Consider the following 17,846-nt stretch of genomic DNA (forward strand, 5'->3'; position numbering starts at 1 on the left):
ACAAACTATCAAGGCGTGGAAAAACAAGACCTGCACATTTCAGCGAGAGGTTACATAGATAATTAGGACTCATTGGGAAGGAGAAAATGAAATGATTGTGTAACCAAAAATAAAGGATCTCTTTTTGTGGTGCACTGTTCATACGTAGAGTACCATTTCCGAAACTGTGTTTTAGTAATACTGACTTCTCCAATTGCCCTATTGTTGTAGGAGAGTGTGTGTGTCATTGGTAACAAATACAAATTAAAAGATTTAATTTAAAGAAAATAAATAAAAACAATGGTAGCAGTGATTTGTATCTAACAACACCATTAGAATTTGGATCATTACTTAACACAAGGGTTTCTTGTGAACCAGAGTGAAATTTTCTTTACCCAAGGCTTCTGTGTCTACTCCCCACATTAACAAAGCATAGAATTTTATTTACTGTGAGATTAAAACTGAATTTGGTCACCTTAGCATCAGAGCAGGAAAGGTCAGACACATCATTAACACTTCAGGTGATATTTTATTTCAGAAAAAGTTATACATTTATCACCATAGTGAGATACCCCAGTCACCACTGCTTACAGTCGAATTACATGAGAGTTTGTGAGGTGTAAGGAGCCTCAAGTTGGAAGAGCAAGAACGGGCAAGGTAAAGCAAGCTTTTCAAGGAGGTGTTGGTGATCAGAGCCAAAGAAGGAACAGTGATGGGATAGTTCTTTCAGATCTTGTTCTTGTGACACTGCTGCAGGGCATCTTTTAGGGCTACAATGACCAGGTCCACATTGGTTTTGGAGGAGTTGTAACCCATCAGTCCTATTCGTAACACCTGTAAGGTAATAACAGAAAATAATTTATCGGAAAGGTTACTATAACCATACCTCTCACTTTTGGTGTCATACAATTCTAATAACTTAAAACCGTTTCAGCTTATAAAGGCCACACACTTGGTGATATGTAAAACATCCCATTTCTTGCTGTTATAACTTTGTTGCTCACTGAGCCAATATTTTTAATGTAATTGCTGTTCTTGCTGGATACTCTGCTATCCTAACTGTTCCCGGACTGCAACCCTGCCAGTTTACTTTACCTATCGTGCTATTCTTCACCAGAACCTAAAAGTGCCTACTTTCACTACTTTTGACTTGCTGTTTACGCATAATCTCGCCTCTCAATACTTGTTAATCATTCAGAAATTGAAAAAGACTGACAAACACATGAAAATGAGGCAAGGATGGCTAATCGAGATTTCTACCTACCCTGCATATTTAGCAAATTCCGGCTGCTTGTTGATTGTGTACTACATTGGACCTCAGGAACCCCTTAGTGCTGAGATGTTTAATAAGAAAGCAAGTTACTTACCTGTAAATTTGGTTCCCCAGTATTGGTAACTTTCATAGATTCCCATGCTTTGTATCATTCCCCGTCGTCGGAATGGGAGCCTCGGTAAATAAAAAATACCATTGTAGTAAGCAAAAAATGTAAAAAATAGGCCTAGGCCTCATCTCATTTTGTAGCTTATCCACCTCTTTTTGTAAAAGAGACCAAATTCTTGCAGTAGCCAATCAGAGTAGCCTCACCCCATAGAACCTTCCTGAGAGAGCCTCAGAGCGTCAGATTTTCGTAGCCGTTGTGAACAGCAACATCATTGGATAATAAGGCTGAGCTTTCCCAGGGGAGGAGGGTGGGCGCATGGGAATCTATAAAAGTTACCAATACTGGGGAACCAAAGTTACAGGTAAGTAACTTGTTTTCTTGCCCCAGTATTGGAACTTTCATAGATTCCCATGCTTTGTATCAGAATAGCTAGCAGTAAAGAGAAAAGCATATTTTGTAATTTGTGTACCTGCAAATGTCATACATAATCCTGAAAACAGATACACATTTGCATCACAAAGCAGAACAACAACAAGTAATACAAAATATGCAATACAGGAAGGCGGGATAGAAAGGAAAGCTCACCGACTTATTGGAAAAGGTTCCTCAAGACCGCCTGGCCCACTGACGCATCCTCTTTCACAGAAGAATCCAAGCAGTAGTGGCGAGTGAAGGTGTGGACAATGCTCCATGTCGCCGCTCTACATATGTCCTTGATCGGGACACCTGAGAATAGAGCCACCGATGAAGCTATTGATCTCATAGAATGAGCACGAACTGCTCGCTGAAGTAGTTTTCCCCCTTCTTGATGGCAAAACTGGATCGCACTGGATATCCAGCGGGAAATGCAGGGTTTAGAAATTGGACAACTCTTTCGTGGAGCACTGTATGAAACAAAAAGCTGGGAAGACTTACTGAACAGTCTTGTGCTCTCCAAGTAAAACCTGAGACATCTGTGAATGTCCAAAGAATGCAACGCCCTCTCTGCTGGCGTGGAGGGCCGCGGAAAGAAGGACTTTAAGATCACCGGCTCATTCAGATGAAATTCTGAGGGGACCTTAGGAATAAATTTAGGATTTGTTTGTAGGATGAGAACATCATTTTTAAATTGTAGAAAAGGTTCCTCAATTGTGAAAGCCTGGAGCTCACTAACTCTTCTAGCCGATGTCAGGGCCAAGAGAAGAGCCAGTTTCCATGAGACAAACTTCATGTCAGCTCTATGAATAGGCTCAAACGGGGCCTTCATTAGATGTGACAGTACAAAATTAAGATGCCAGGCTGGTGGTGGAGGCCGGACTGGTGGAAAAACCCTGAACAAACCTTTCAGGAACTGTTTAATGATCCTTGGAGACCAAAGGGAAGGACCTGATGATGATCGTCTAAATCTAGAAATGGCCGCTAGATGTACCTTTACAGAAGAATGAGCAAATCCAGATTTTGCAAGAGAAAGGATGTAAGGCAAGAGTTGGTGCGGTGCAGAAGTATATGGATGTAGACCTTGTCTCTGACACCAAAAGCAGAATCTCTTCCCCTTCGCCCGATAGGTTTTATTCGTACTAGGCGTTCGAGCCTGGGCCAAAATGTCTTTACATTCTCCTGAAAGATTCAAACCCTGGAACTCTCTGAACTCAGGAGCCACGCTGTCAATTGTAGGGACTTCAGGCCTGGATGCAGAACCTGCCCGTGAGTCATTGTTAATAGCGATGGAACAGACCGCAGGAGAATCGGTTGATCTTGGGAGAGAAGAAGAAGCTCTGTGTACCAAAACTGCCTGGGCCATGCTGGTGCAATCAGAATCATTCTGCACGGCTCTGCCTTGAGCTTGCGGATCAGTCTCGGGATCAGCGGAATAGGAGAAAAGCTGCCACAGGAGCCAGTACCTTTATAAAGATCCTCGGTGCGGACCGGAGACCAAAAGGCAGTACTCTGAATTGAAAATGTCTCTTGCCTACTGTAAATTGAAGATATTGCCTGTGAGCTGGATGAATGGGCACATGGAAATAAGCATCCTCCAAATCTAGGGTCGCCATGTAGTCCCCTGGATTGAGAAGGCGGAGGATGTCCTGAAGAGTGACCATCCTGAAGGACAACTTGATGAGATAAGTGTTGAGCTGGCGTAGATCTAAAATCGGACGCCACGTCTCCTTCGTCTTCCGAACCAGGAAGAACCTGGAATAGAACCCTTTCCCCTTTTGGGAGTGAGGTACAGGCTCTATTGCCCCCTTGATGAAGAGGTGGTGGGCCTCGAGACGAAGAAGTCTTAGATGTTTGGGTGTAATGGCGTCTGGAGCTCTCGTTGGAGGAAGATCTTGAAACTCTAACGTGTGTCCTTCCTTGATGATGTTCAGGACCCACTGGTCTGTTGTTATGACCTTCCAGCTGTTGAGGCAATGGGCAATCCTGCCCCCCACTGGTGTTAACGAGGGTACAGGAACAGTAGAAAGAGCCACATGGCCGCTATTGTCTCTTGGTATTATCTCTCCTCTGTTGCCCCTGACGTCCTCTCGGCGGCTGACGAGAGATAGACCCCCTCTGTGAATATTGGGGTTTGTATGACTGGCCAGGTTGGGAGTTGGAAGAGTAGCGGTACTGATTGCCGCCTCTGTAGGAAGAGAAACCTCTTCCTCTTGCCCCCTTAGAGGGAACTTTGCGGTATTGTAATGTTCCCAAGGACTTGGCCGTGTCCGTATCTTTCTTTATGCCTTGTAGGGTGTCATCCACGTGTTTGCCAAATAACATCTCTCCATCATAAGGTAGATCCAGAATTTTGTTCTGTACTTCCTGTCGAAACCACGTGGCTCGCAGCCAACCCTGGCGTCTTAAAACTGCCGAGCCGGCTAGCGCTCGGAAAGCCGTAGTTGCTATATCCATAGCGCAGTCGATTACCTCTGAAGAGGCACGCTCCCCTTCCATCAAGATCTTTCTGACCTCGTCTTTAGACCCATCCTGAAGTTCTTCCACAAACGGGGAGAGGTCACACCACATCTGGCGATCATATCTCCCCAGAATCGCCAAAGCATTAGCCGCCCTAACGAGGAGGCTGGCCATTGCGGAGAATCTTTTTCCAACATTATCCAGACGCCTCCCCTCTTAATCAGGTGGTGTCGTTAGGGGCGTGGAGGGATTCTTCGATTTACTCTCTGCGGCCTGGGAGATAACCAAGTCCGGTTTTGGTTGACCTAGGAGACATGCCGGGCTGCCCTCCGGCGCCTTATATTTTTTCTCCAGTCTGGGGAGTACTGGGAGGACCGTGGCTGGATTTTGCATAGCCTTTATGCCTTCTGACCAAACATGTTCAATGATGGGGATTGAACAAACTGACTTCCGGAATGGTTAATTGAAGTCATACAAAAAACAGTCAGATTGAACTGTGGTAACTGGAAGACCAAATCTCCTGGATGCTCGTTCCATTAAGTTGTGAAAACTTCCAATATCTGCTGGAGGAGAGATTGCGGTAACAGGCCCTGTTACGTCTGGATCTTGAAGGCCATCCTGATTCCAGTCCATATTCTGATCTTGGTCAGGGTCCCCTTGCTGATCCACATCTGATGAGGCATTATCATCATCAGTATCATCCCCAATGGCAACCACCTATTGGGAATGTGCTACGGGCTCTGGGTCATGCCCCCTTAAAGGCAAAGAGTTGTCTGCCATAGATTGAGATAACTGAGGCGGAGGTGAGGGAGGACGTATCTGTTGAACCTCCTGTTGAGCAGGAAACCGCCTCCGATAGTCCTGCAACATTAATTGTAGATCAGAGATGAGAGAGGATGGCATCGCTACCATGTCCTGCTGGGACTGACGTGGACATTTCTGCGAATGAACCTGCATGCGAGGCCTCTCTTGCTGGTCATAATAGGCTTGTGGAGCATAGTGATGTTGTTCCGTTTCACCTTCTTCAGAACTGACCTCCTGTAATTTGACTTGTAAGTCAGATGGGCTATAAGCCGGCCCATAATTGCTATCAGTCTCCTCCTCAGAGTCCTCATCAAGCAATAACGTAGGAGGCAACTGTGTAACTCGCCGTGGAGATGTAATTTCTGGTGTTATTGGTCTCTTTCTGTGAGAAATGCCAAGTTTTCCAGTCGTCGTCGACGGGATCGTCGTCGACGGTTGAATCTTCAAGGACTGTTTCGTCGTAGGAAGCACTGACGAAGAAACTGTGCTCGTCGTCGAAGGCTGAATCGTCGACAGGGAGATGGTCATCGTCGACGACGGTTGGATCGTCGACGGAACCGTCGACGAACTCGTCGTCAGAATCATGGTCACCGGAGTCGTCGTCGTCGTCGACGTTGTCCTCGTCGTCGTCATCGCCGTTGACGCGACCCTCGTCGTCATCGTCGTCGACGTAGAAAAAGTCAGTTTCATCGACGACGAACAGGAATCAGGCGTCTTAAACATCGTCGACGGTGTAGATGCCGTCGTCGAAGCCAGCAGTTTTAGAGACAAGTCTTTCTTGACAGGAATCGTCGACATACCTGTGGTTTTCACTGTCGACGAACACTGTTTCTTGTCAGAAGCAATATCCTGAGGCGTAGAGGAAGGCTTTTTCACCCCTCTTTCCTTCTCAGAGGGTGGTGAAGTTACAGGGACTATCTTTTTAGCCTTTTTTGAAGGTTGCAACTCCTCAGGCTGTCCCTGCCTCTCCTTTTCACCGCGGTGAGGAGATTGTAGGGAAGCAGGCCTATCAGACCTATCAGAGGTCCCGGGCAAGGCCTTGACATGGGGCTCATCAGATGCAGTATGGGGAAACCTACCCCTCTTCTTTGATTTTCGTGATGATACCACCGAAGAGGAGCCCTCACTGTCTGAAGATAGAACTCCCTTGCGGTCCTTCATTTTTTGTAGCCAAGTCAGCAGGCGTCCTTCTCTGTCCCTCAAGGTCTTGGTGGTGAAGGTTCTGCAAATCTTGCAGTCAGTGGCCTTATGATCCGGATATAAGCAGTATATGCAGTCTTCGTGTTTGTCTTCAACAAACAACCTCTTTTTAGAGCAAGTAGCACAGGCTCTAAAAAGTGCTTTCTTCTCTTTGTCAGACATGACGAAAAAACAGGCAACAACTTGTAGAAATATACTCAGAAGTGAAGAAAAGTGAGTAGAGCTCAATGGAGACTCCCTTGCACAACGTGCGGTAGAAAATCTGAGGCTCTGAGGCTCTCTCAGGAAGGTTCTATGGGGTGAGGCTACTCTGATTGGCTACTGCAAGAATGTGGTCTCTTTTACAAAAAGAGGTGGATACGCTACAAAATGAGATGAGGCCTAGGCCTATTTTTTCACTTTGAGCTTACTACTATGGTATTTTTTATTTACCGAGGCTCCCATTCCGACGACGGGGAATGATACAAAGCATGGGAATCTATGAAAGTTCCAATACTGGGGCAATATATGCTTTTGTGAGTGACGGGTGTCTCCATGACTGTAATCGTTTTTACTGTTAAGACCACCTGTGACTTAAAAACAAACTTTTCTTGCAGGTCTTTGTCTCCTCATCTACACAGCCCCCGCCTCCAGCAGCGCTTAACACATAGGGCCAGATTGCAGGTTTGGTGGTGAGGTGCAGGGTCTGCCCCACAACGGGACCACCAAACCTATGTTCGGGCCACCTGCCAGATTACGAGTGTTTCTCGTGTCTGGAGGTCTTTTTTTTTTACGTTCCCATGATGGCGTCTCAGAAAATGGGCATTGCAATGGGAATGCCAAAAAAGGCCATGCACGGCTTGGACTGTAAAGGCCATGTCACACAGGAACTGGGGTGCATGCACACAAGGGGGCACATGTTATGCCGCTGTTAGGCACAAGTTATGCCCCCTTCATACACCCATGGCCCTGAGGTACAAGGGGCCCTGTAGGGTCCCCTTTGTTTCCTCTCCGCCACGGTTTTCATGGAGGGGGAACCACCCTCCTCCAGTGGTTGAGAGGAAACTTGTAATATGCTTGGTGGGACCATGGCGGTCCCGCCAAGTATGTTGCAGCCTCAAAGCCGCAGCATCCCCGCCATGAAATGGCAGTTCCTTGGCGGCTCTGACAGGGCAATTGTGGTATGATCACCCTAATTATAGTAGGGCAGTAGGGATACCACCACTGCAGCAGCCCCGCGTGCCTGGTGGTCCGTGAACAGCCAGACTTGTAATCGAGCTCATAGACTCAAGTTTTACGTAAATATCTCCTTAGTATAATTTTGACCTCCGCCTAATCTCACTACTAAGAACCTTGGCCACAGACATGCCAAGGCTGCAGTTAGCACAGTGCAGTAATGCATTCTCAAATATGCCACAAGTGAATCTGGTAGAATTTAGTAATTACATACAGGGCAAATTTTTGGAAGCCGATATTTCTGGAAGGTCCAGATTTTGTCTCTATATATTATAATATATTTTTTTTGTAAAAGGTTTTCTTGCAGTACCGTGTTTTGATATGCAACCCTGTATTTATATATTGCATAGCTATAACCCTCTTTCTTTTTTTTTGGCATTTATAGGACTTGGCATTAAAGTTACTTTCGCCTTGCTTGATTACAAAAGAAATTATGTGTAGTGTAATGTATTACAAACAATTAGTGAGTGGATGAAAACGGATGTGAGCTTCGCGAAGTTGCAAAACTTGTGGAAGTTAAGGTTTCAACAGACAATTCTGATTATTTTACCAGGATGACCTTGCTTTTTTCTCCTCTTGGATGAATGTGCTTGTTGTGCAAGAAAATCATGCTGGCAGTAGCCTTGTCATCACCGATTAACAGCAGATGGGTCTGAAACAAGTGGGCCTTTTGCTATGGTTGTACAAAGCAAGGCACCTAGGTGGAGGTGAGAAATGCCCCAAATACAAAAATTACCGTATGCTTTTCATGAGTTGTGATAATGGCTAGAAAGCTTTGTGTAGCGGAAATGCTCTTTCCAGAAATCTGCAGATGGAACAGGTTTGGGGTGGCTTTCATTTTAAGTTCTTCCATATGCAGTTCGGTGGACACAGCCTTTGTGTAGTTTGATGCTCCTCCCAGCAGGGTAGTCTCCAGCTTGGAGCACCCCCAACAGAGGCATAATGAGGTATGAACCTGGTGTGAACAGCCACAAAAACAGTGATGAAGAAAGAGACAAAAGGGTGGATTTATCTTCTTACTCTGAACAACATAATTTGTGAAGGACACGTTATATTTGTCTATGTTGTTCTTTTTGTACATGTAATGTCTGTATGTTAGCCACGTGTTTGGTAATATGAATTGGTTGTTTTTGTTTTGCCATCACTTTCTGTGAGCGTTTGTTTACTTGGAGCTTGTCTTAATTGCATTTGTATGTTTAATAAATTAAGAGTATATAAAAAAATGTTTGGGAAACTAGTGTGGAAATATAGGCTTCTTTTTCTCCTTTTTTTCTTTCTTTCATTATGTTTACGAATCACTTTTCGTATGTATTTGTAATTGTTATTTAATTGTTGTACCTGAACCTCTTGTTAGGTGTTACTACTGCCCTGGATATGGAGCACTATATATAATGCTGCTTTTTTTCTTTTTTTTCTAATCTCCACAAGTTTTATTACACATTTTTTATAAAGAAGATACAGGAACACATTAGTAGATCTCTAAACCGGGCTTACAACGTCACATCAAATTACTAGTGTCACCCCGTTCTGTGTGTACCCTTCTTATGTTAGTGTTGAGGTGAAGGAAGAGATAGAGGACAGGCACTTGAGAGTTTTAGTACATATACATTTCGTCTGACATTTGGATCTAAACATTAGATCCCGGGTACAGTCCTGATTGGGCGTTAGTACTTTTCGAGGAGCCAGGATGTGTCCCCTCCGTCCACACTTTTTTCATAGGGGGCTCAAAAGAGTCTAGAAACGTGTCCAGTGATCCCCAGATCCTTCTTGAGGACGGTTTTTAGAGTGAACTCTGTAGGGATTAATTGTCAGCTCCTCTGAGATGCGTGACCCAATTGAACCATCCTTTATACAATGTCTTGGAAGTGTCTTTCCAGTTTGTCAGGACCATTTTCACTGCTGCTGTCCGCAGTAAGTCCAGAAGGTCCCTGTCCTCTGCTGACTTCAGGTCCTTGCCCATAAATCCCGTAGTGATAGTGGAGAATTCTTTGGTTAGAGTGCAGTCAAAATTTTGTTTAAAAACTTTAAGATTTCACCCCAGAATGTTTTAAGAGCTGGGCAATACAGGATAAGGTGTGCCAGATCGCCCCTTTCTTTGTTACAGTTCCAGCATACATCCTCCTCCCTGAGTCCTAATGAGTGTAATCATGCAGGTGTCCAGAACGCCTTGTGTAGCAACCAAAACTTGGTTTGTGAGAGTACAGGGGAAATCTTATTTTGCTACGCTGACGACCACAGGGTGGCCCATTCCTGATCTTTGAAAATGGTTTTACTTTGATTATTCCAGTAGGCAGCGGTCTTGTTGTTAAGTTTGGTGGATTTAGGGCAGAGGAAGTTGTAGAGGTGTGAGACCTGGTGTCCCATTTTATTTATTTTGGCTACTAGCTGGAAGATAGATGGCTGGGAGATTGAAAATTTGGATTTGGACAGAGCCTATCTGATCTTCAGGAAGTTATAAAATTCGATATAATTTAGATTGTGTTTTTCCTTAAGGGTGGCGAAGGTGATGGGGTAGTTTTCGCTTTCTAATTGAAAAGGGTAGTAGATCCCTTTCTCTATCCATGATTTAAAGAATAAACTTTTCCCCTTGTACAGAATCCTGCTATTGGCCCAGAGTGATTCGTTTTTGACCCTTTAATGCTGTTTACTAGCTTCGTATCTACCTTTAATAGGGCGATTTTGGTGTTTTTAAAGATCGGCCTTGAGGTATAAGGATGTCTGTTTGCTGTAAGTAGAGTGAGAGGGTTTAGGTTATTTAGAATGGCTTTCCCCACCTGCAGCCATGCCGGTGTGTAGCCCTCCGGAGGCGTTATCCAGTAGGATCCTTGTTTTGCTAGGAACGCTAGTTGGAAAGTTTTGCAGTCTGCTAGGTTAACCCCCCCTCTAGTTTTTTCTCCAGTCTTAGTTTCTTAATGCTTATTCTAGCTTCTTTCCCCGCCAGAGGAAATTCGAGATCATAATATCTATTTTGCGGGAAAAGTCCTCTGTGAGTAGGAGTGGGAGCTTGCTAATCAGATAATTAACCATAGGCATGATCATCATTTTGATCGTGTCTATCCTTCCCCACCACGTTATAAATTTTGGGGACCATGATTCTAGGATTTTTTTTATCTTCCTTAGCATTATTTTCTCGTTATGGTGCAGCTGGTCAATTAGATCATTGCCGAATTTAATTCCTAGGTATTTGATGTACCCTGCTTGCCATATTAACCCTGACTCTCCCAGACTATCCCTCGTGCAGTGGATATTTAAAGGTTTGCACTCAGATTTGTAATTATTTAATTTATATCCAGAGAGCCCGGAGTATTCTGCTATCGATTGCATAAGGCCATCAATTGAGGACTTCGGCTATTCTGTTACTATTAAGATATCGCCAGCGTTTGCGGCAACTTTTATGTCAGTGCCGTTGATGTTTATGCCCTTTATGTTCTTGTTTAGTTTGATGTTTTGGATGAGCAGTTCGAGTGCCAGTATGAATAGCGAGGGGGACAGTGGACACCCTTGTCTGGTGCCCTGTTGTAGTGTGAAGGGGCCAGAAAGTGACCCGTTAACCACTATTCTGGCGGATGGCTCCCGGTACAGGCCCATCACCACCCGAATGTATTCCTCACCTAAGTTAAAACCCTGCATACAGCGTTCCAGGAATTCCCATGAGACTCAGTCGAAGGCCTTCTCCGCGTCCAAAGTAATGGCCACTGCTGATACCCGTTGGCAGGCTTAGGCATGCCAAGTCACGCCTTTTCTAGCTTCTTGTTCGGTGTGGGGCACTTCCGAATTATATATTTGCAATTTTAAATCCGATATTACTCTACGCAGGCACAGTATTTCCAGGTGCATTATTGAGTGTGATATTCCTCATCCCATTCTGTGTTCAATGTTTTTGTATCCAAATCCATGGAATGCAGCACCACCGAACCGGAAAATATTGATACTGATTGACCTATCGTATCAGAGCCCCAAAATTGTCCAGTGCATGTGTTGAACTGGGTGTGCGGTTATCCTATCAGGTAATTTAGCAACTCCTAATCTAGGCCACAGGGGTGTTTACCCCACAAAGTAATTCAACACCTCATTATCTGGACCAAAGAGGTGTTTGGTGGCTTAAACAGATGAGGTATGGTATTTTCAGTGCCTCATGGCAGTGCTCAGCAGTGTACAGAGGCTGCCTGCGATGGCATCATTACGTTTCTTTAATGTACAGTACAGTCAGTATGATAAGCGGCACACAAGCAACAGATAAATATTTGAGGAAAAGACTCGACGTTGGTAGATTTTCAGTAAAAGGTAATTAGGACGTGCATCATGCCAAAGGTGATGTTACTGTGATCGAAACTTTCCATCGTAGCTGCGGAAATGTGGCAAAGACCTGTTCTCTCCCGGGAGAAAAAGTGACCCAGAGCTTTGTGTGTTTTGGAATAAGAGCACTTGGCTCTTGATCCTGTCTTTATCACTTGATCAAAAGCTCTGTGCTCCTAGCAAACCAACAGATTGCCATGTGCTGCAAGACCTTCATCAGCCAAAACCGTGAGCCCTAAGAAACAAAATTAACATATATATTAACCCTTAATTGTAAACCAGCATTTGCAATGCAATAGGACTCGCATTTACGCGAGACCTATTGCATTGGAAACAGGGGTAAAGGGGGCAGTAGCCATGGAAGGATACAAATGAGGACATGGCTGTCATGAGAAGGGACTAACAAGCCTAAAACCAATTGGAAGGCAGCATTTAGGACCTAAGCCAATGAAAAAGATGGGCGGAGCTTCCACAAAGCTTTCACACGATACTGAATACTGCATGCCTCACAAAGCGAGCAGCTCATGCGCTGCAATGCTAGGCTTGACCTAAAAATACCCGCCAAGGCTTTTCCATAGTTTAACAACAATCCAACCTTAAAAGCTTATTGCCTTTAGCAAATGCTTTTCACAATAAGTAAGTCAGGCCGATTGGCTTTGTCATAACTTTTAATACTCTTTCAAATATTTTATTCAATTATTAACACAATAATCATAAAAGCACAAAAAAGGTAAGAATACATTTCATAATATATCTTAAAATACAAAAATAATGTATATTTTAAAGAATGATTCCAAAACATCAATCTATTAAAAATGAGAGACTTGCCATAACAAATTGAGCTCTTTTTTGCAAACTCTGTCACACACAACCGGTGATGAAGGCCTTTGCTAAAAGACTAAGGACGGCTTACATTTTCTAAAGCACCTTTCTTTATTATTGGTATTATGAACTTTTTAGAAAAAGCTCTATAAAACTTACAAAAAGAAATAAAAATGACTTAAGCTCGGTGGCAAACTTCCCTTGCATCAGTGGTTATTTTGTAAAAAACATAAGTGCCGGGGCTCTTGTCAGGAGGTGGCTTGCACCAGCTAATTCCTCCTGTTAGCGCTGCCTAAAACACTAACCATAAAAGTGGGAGTGGATGAGGCATAATGACCAGAGCTGCTGACTTCACAGCTGGGGAACTCGATTTGAGTATCTCTGTCAGCTCAGAATCCTGTGATTCTTGGCAAACCACGTAATCTTCCCATTCATAAGTGAATGTGTCCCTAACTGGTGCTCATGAAAAGTGCTGATGTTGATAATTAAGTACTGGTGCTGTGCACAAGAAACCACCTGCTCAAATTAAAGTACTGCTGCACAGATAAGTACAAATATTAAATTGTTTCAAAGTGAAGCTTGGTTGCCAACAAATAGAGCCCAATCTAAACCTTGAAAGCAACAAACGTTCCCAGCAATTAATGACCAGATCAGGATACGGTTCCCATCAATTAGAGGTTTAATAATCTCTTATTCTCTGTTTCTGGGCTTACTAAACTCCTGTACATTTCTCTCCATGCTCGCTGCCGCCAAAAGGGCTGTCTGACCCATGTTTTCCATGTTTTGTTGGTGATAGTAATTTTCTGGGTGTTATTGAATAACGTTGCCACACCCAGACTGTCCAAACGAGCCCTGATATATGAAATCCAGGGAGTCTTCCTGCCCATTTCGTTTGAAAGACAGTCTTGTGTATTCTAGCTTTATTCAGGGTAGTTTGCTGGTTACTCAGAATGGAGCAACATAGCAGCAAAGGCACTAGTCTGAGAACATCCTTCACATTGTGTATTTCTACTTTTCCGTGAACTGGATAATTTTCATCACTGGTAGAGAAAGCTAAAAGGCATTGCAGTACCTGTTTTTCCTCAGCCTTGAGGTTACTCACGTCCTTGAAGCCCCAAAGGCCAGACTCTAAGCCTAACATGGTCAAACACAGTTGTAAATTTCTAAGAGTGCTGCAGATCGGTATACCGCCTATATTCTCACTCATATTAACTAAAAAGCCTACTGATTGGTCGAAACGTTGTTTCCTGATTATTAAGCAGGGATCCCATGTACCAGCTCAGTTAAAAGTTACTGCTAAATACGAGAACTACTACACCCACCCTTCTTAACTAAGGACAGTTGATTGTGAAAGCCCGGGTGTTCAGGTTTTTGTGATCACAAACCATGAAGAAGGTTTTAGGCAGGTTGATTTCCAGATCAGTTCCTCCATGAAATTTACAAAGGCACAGACCAGTTTTTTCATGCCATTGGGGGTCCTAGCGATCAAAACCGCGGCATCAGCATACAGAAGGACTCGTGGGGTCTTTTTATGAACTAAAGGCATATTCTGACCATACTCGATGAGTCGTGCTTCTAAATCGGTGATGTATACCAAGAACAATATTGGCGTAAGTACGCACCATTGTCGAATACCCTGAACTAAGGAGAATGATTTGGAAAACGTGCCTTTGACTGAGACTGAAAGATCTTAGTGCAAAGCTCAAAGAAAGTCAACCAAGGCTGTATCTAAACTTTTAGCAAGCAGGATGGACCAAAGTTTTGACCTGGTTATGCTATCAAAGGCGCAAGACAGGTCTTTATTTGACAGATCAATGGGACAAGATTTAGCTATGGTGTATTTGCTAGCTTTCAAATGAAGATTTAAACATTGTTCAACTGTCCCAATGCGCTTCCTGAATCCAGATTGCACCTCATACAGTATAGACTATTCTTCAGACAAATCTATCAGCATATCCAGCATGATCCTACTGTTCTTTACAAAGGGCTTGCCTTTCTGTAAAGACAATTTGATGCTTAATAGATTGTGGTCGCTATACGGGGTTGGCCTAACAGCTACCTCTTTGTCATAAATAGATACATTTCTTGAATAAAAATGTAGTCAATTGTGGAGTTAGGTCCGTACCCAACATATGTTAAAATATGTGAGGTGTCCAAATCGAGAATGTCAGAAACATTGCATACATAACGACCCACCAGATAATTGTACAAGCCCGCCTAGCCTCCCCTGAGTCTTGGGAGAACTCTCCCTCCTCTGTGTCACAACATATTAAAGGATTACCCTGGGGACTAAGCAATCTCCAAGAGCTAATTTTAAATCAGGTTGTCATCCCTGGTTTGGCCATGACGGAAAGTGAAGGGGTCGCGAACTTTGAAAAACAGACATATCCATTACAAAATACAATTATTGCTGGCCCAGGTTTCCTGCATCATAATTATGTCATAGTTGGGTATACATTTCACCCAATTTACATTACTGATGATTTTTTCTGAATGCCTGCAGCATTCCAACTGCCAACCTTAAATTCGCTTTTAATACAAAACAAATAAAACTTAAGAAACTTGACAATGTTTTACAATAAACTAATTAGGCCTATAGCTTTTACGATTCGCTTGACACCATACCAGCACAGGCCTTCAGATGAACATATAAGCCAGCAACCATCATGCATACAGTTATAACATTACAAATATGTGCAAAATTGCAGTTAACAAAACAGTATACAACCCTCTGAAAAGGGCCTAACAAGGATTATCACAGATAATTTTTTTTACCCTTAGGGTTTGTCAGAGGGTGCGACCTGTACCAAAACCCTTGTCTACTAAGTGAGATTTCATGTAACAAAATATCTATCTAAATGCTGTAACCCATTGTGATAACAATCCACTGTTGAAGGCCTATTTGCTTTAACAAATGTTTTTCACAACACGTAAGTCAGGCCTACTGCCTTTTTTAGGTCTCGGACTGCAAACCGATCGCGAAGCGATCGTCGCTCCGAGACTCTATTGCAATCATTTCTGCTTTCAAGGAGTTAAGGGAGACAGGCGACAAGTGATGTGCACGCGCGCGTAAACGGATCAGGTCACGCGTGCTTCCTGTCTCCCATGGCTCCTTGGAAGCAGACACACACGCACACACACACACACATACAGACCCCCCCGCCGCGCATACACACACACACACACACACATAGAGACCCCCCCCCTAGAAGGAGCCCCTAAGTCCAGACAGCACATCTTGTAACCCTGACCCCACTGCACCCCCTCAGTACCCGGGTCCGGGTCGTCGTCCTTCAGCTCCAACACCTTGATGAACTCCTCGTCACCATGTAAGTCTCCGACCTGCGCCCCTGCCACAGCCCCCTCGGCGTCCTCCATAGGTACAAGTGCCCAGCCTGACACACACAGGTCTCTTCCACTCTTACGGTGCAGCCTACCCAGAGGGGGGTCAGGCAGCTGCCACCAATGGAAGCGAGGTGTAAACAGCAGTGGACCAATCACGACTCGGATACATTCTGCCGTCCCGCCCTCCCCGTGAGCTGGGGAAGCGGCAACCTTTCGAAAAGGTTGACAACAGATAGGGCAAAATCAAATGCTCCGTCTCCCCTCGGTTCCTCCACCCACGCCACAAAACCACAATGATGCGCATGTCATGAATAGTCCGCTGCTTCGCAGGTTGAGGCCCCCCGCCTGTGGGTCGGTTGTGCAAACCCATTTTTTTCATGGTCCTGGGCGATTATACATTTTAAATCTGCCTGTGGCTCCAAACCTTAGCACCGCTCTATCGAAGTCTGTTAACAAATGGACAACTCAAATTTTGTCATTCTAAGGTGCCACCCGTCCTCCCTTGAAAGGTGGCTTGGCATAGTACAGTCTTTGCTGCTGAGCTCTATGCGCTTGACGTTGATTGATTGATTCATTCATTCTGAATTGGGCTTTTGCAGGCAAGCTGTGTGAAAAGGGCGCCAAATTCGCCCTTGTCTGCATAGTTTTGAGAACGTCATAATTTTACAGGACTCATGATGCAGGTTTAATGGCGGCACTGATTCTGTTAGAGGGGTCTCCTAGAATCCTGGCACGTGTCCAACATGGCAGCGAAGAGAGCTTCTCCTGAGCTCCAGACATGCCGGTGGAGGGGGAAGAGGGCGTTGGAGAGGAAAGATAAATCTTCCCTCGATAGGCGATGGCGTCCTATGCTAGCCCCTGGCGATGAGCCTTCTGCACAGGGGGCTAAACGTGTGAAACAAAAAAAGGTTGGCAATAGACACCACTTCTGCCACACAGCCAGTGACGGATGAGTGGAAATATTCTTTGACAAGTGCGACGTTTTTTTTATAAGGAATATTTTGAAATCGGCCACGCCAGGATTCTGAGTTCACTCCCCTGCTCCAAAGGCTGCAGCTCCGAGCCTCGGGCCCCCTGGTAGAACCGCTCTGGTCTTCGTGACAACCACGCGTTCCTACACCCCACTTACACCCTCTTCAAATGTCCCTTCTGCACCCCCTCTCTGCCCCCATTCTGATACCCGGTGCGTCGCCAAAGGTGGTAACTCACGCACTGTTTTACATATCACAAATACTTCACAGGTAACAGCCACCACATGCCTCCCAACATGTGCTTCCGGTCCTTTGGGCGAGTCTTGCAATGTCCCTTTGTTAGGGCGTCATTAGCGCCCTAAGGCAAAGTGTTCTCTCCTTTTCGCCACATACAGGCACTTTTAACACCGCCCTATCACACCAGAAATGTCTTCTTATCAACGGCGCCATCGACACTTTAAACACAAGTTTAAAGATGCCCTCTGACCTTTCCTTTCACTCCCTGACCCCCTCACACACACTTTGATCCTCAGCAGAACACTCGCACCTACTCCAGACACAAGGGAACCCCCTCACACCGTCTCTGTCTTACACAAGCCAACTGCGCTACTTTTCTTATTCAAATATGGGGCCCCTGTTTAGCTCTCCCAGGCGCTTGATTTTTAGCACTTGCAAACATTCACGGCCAGAGCAGGATTTCATTGGTCCTTTGATCCGTAGGGCAAAAACCCCTTCGTTTGGTTTAAAATGTGCGCCTAGCACCTCTGTGCAAATACACTCTTGCCAGACATTTTCCAGGTGCGCTATCTTTTTTTCTTTTCTTTACTAACTCCTATCTAATTTCTTTCTCAAATAATACGTTTCCATTAAGAAGCCATAAAAGCAAGCCAGCAGCATCCATACTAGTATCTACATTACTCCGCAATATTATTAAAACACCTTAAATATACAATTACCA

General features: G+C 44.5%; 1 protein-coding gene across 1 annotated transcript in view; it reads right to left on the reverse strand.

The window, feature by feature from the left end:
* Positions 1–488: 488 nt before the first annotated feature.
* Positions 489–17,846, reverse strand: part of AGXT (alanine--glyoxylate aminotransferase) — a 458,404-nt gene continuing 441,046 nt past the window's right edge. Inside the window, exon 11 of the mRNA XM_078665630.1 lies at positions 489–813. Coding sequence (XP_078521756.1) covers positions 706–813 — 108 coding nt within the window. The 3' untranslated portion in view covers positions 489–705. The remainder of the gene's footprint in view (positions 814–17,846) is intronic.

The sequence above is a fragment of the Lissotriton helveticus genome, chromosome 11 (assembly GCF_964261635.1).
Source record: "Lissotriton helveticus chromosome 11, aLisHel1.1, whole genome shotgun sequence".
In the NCBI taxonomy this organism is placed as follows: Eukaryota; Metazoa; Chordata; class Amphibia; order Caudata; family Salamandridae; genus Lissotriton; species Lissotriton helveticus.